This window comes from Chaetura pelagica, unplaced genomic scaffold (assembly GCF_000747805.2).
Source record: "Chaetura pelagica isolate M959 unplaced genomic scaffold, ChaPel_1.0 scaffold450, whole genome shotgun sequence".
Taxonomy (NCBI): Eukaryota; Metazoa; Chordata; class Aves; order Apodiformes; family Apodidae; genus Chaetura; species Chaetura pelagica.
The window spans coordinates 30594-31928 of record NW_009951666.1 but is presented as its reverse complement, the minus strand read 5'-3'; the positions used below and the strand labels follow the sequence as shown (position 1 = coordinate 31928).

The 1335-nt window shown below is 54.8% G+C and overlaps 1 protein-coding gene across 1 annotated transcript in view; it reads right to left on the bottom strand.

The window, feature by feature from the left end:
* Positions 1-682: 682 nt before the first annotated feature.
* The window catches only part of DNM2 (dynamin 2), a gene marked incomplete at both ends in the record, with an annotated part of 24528 nt that continues 23875 nt past the window's right edge, over positions 683-1335 (bottom strand). Inside the window, 2 exons of the mRNA XM_010007251.1 lie at positions 683-847; positions 1144-1255. Coding sequence (XP_010005553.1) covers positions 683-847; positions 1144-1255 — 277 coding nt within the window. The remainder of the gene's footprint in view (positions 848-1143; positions 1256-1335) is intronic.

Here is a 1335-nt window from a genome sequence, read left to right as displayed (position 1 = left end):
GGATGGAAAGAGCAGATCCCTGGGGTTGGAGAGAGTTCAAAGGGAAACATCCAACCCCTGGGAAGAGCCTGGAATTCCCAACTCCCTTCCCATGGGATCTGAAATCCCTCCTGGCTTGGGAATGACCCAGGATTCCCAGGGGGATTCAACATTCCCAGTGCCTGGAGCCAACCCAGAGTGACTTGCCCAGACAAGGATGGAAAGAGCAGATCCCTGGAGTTGGAGAGAGTTCAAAGGGAAACATCCAACCCCTGGGAGGAGCCTGGAATTCCCAACTCCCTTCCCATGGGATCTGAAATCCCTCCTGGCTTGGGAATGACCCAGGATTCCCAGGGGGATTCAACATTCCCAGTGCCTGGAGCCAACCCAGAGTGACTTGCCCAGAGAAGAAGGATGGAAAGAGCAGATCCCTGGGGTTGGAGAGAGATCAAAGGGAAACATCCAACCCCTGGAAGGAGCCTGGAATTCCCAACTCCCTTCCCATGGGATCTGAAATCCCTCCTGGCTCAGGAACAACCTGGGATTCCCAATTCCCAGTGCCTGGAGCCAACCCAGAGTGACTGGCCCAGACAAGGATGGAAAGAGCAGATCCCTGGGGTGGGAGAGAGATTAGGAGAAACATCCAAGCCCTGGGAGGAGCCTGGAATTCCCAACTCCCTTCCCACGGGATCCCAGGACTCACATTGTTGATCATGAGGTGCATAATGGTCTTTGGCATCAGGTCCCGGATGGATTTGTTGATGATCCCAACGTAGGAATCCACCAGATTCCGGATGGTTTCCACCTGCCGCTCCAGCTGCGGGTCCATGGAGAAGGTGTTTTCCTGGGCACCATCCTCATTCTCAGTCTGTTCCGGGAAAAGAGGGAACAAATCCCTGCTGGGATCCATCCCACCTGGAAAGGAAACCCCCCCAATTCTTGCTCCACCCTCATTCCCTTCCCCCCACCCCCTCCCAACGTTGTTTTGGGAACGGAGTCGATTCCACAGTTGGAAGTTTCTCCTCTCCAAGGAGAAGAGCAGCATTTCCCAGTGTACCCAGCAGCCCACTGGGACACAATGGGATCAAGACAAGAGATTCCCAAGTCCAGAGGTTCCTCAGGGCTGCTCGGGGGGGTTGGGACAAGGCAGGAGGAAACATTTACTTGGTCTTTCTCCGGATAAACTCCAGCCCGGAGGAAAGAGGCTTTCCAGCTGTCCACGTCCTCCTGGGAATCACAGGCCAACTCGATCTGTCGGAGATCCTTGTAGACATTCCTAGGGATGAAGAGTTGGGAATGAGGCCTGGGAAGTTCTGGAGAAGCCTCCAAGACCCTGGAAACACAAGGTCTGGGGAG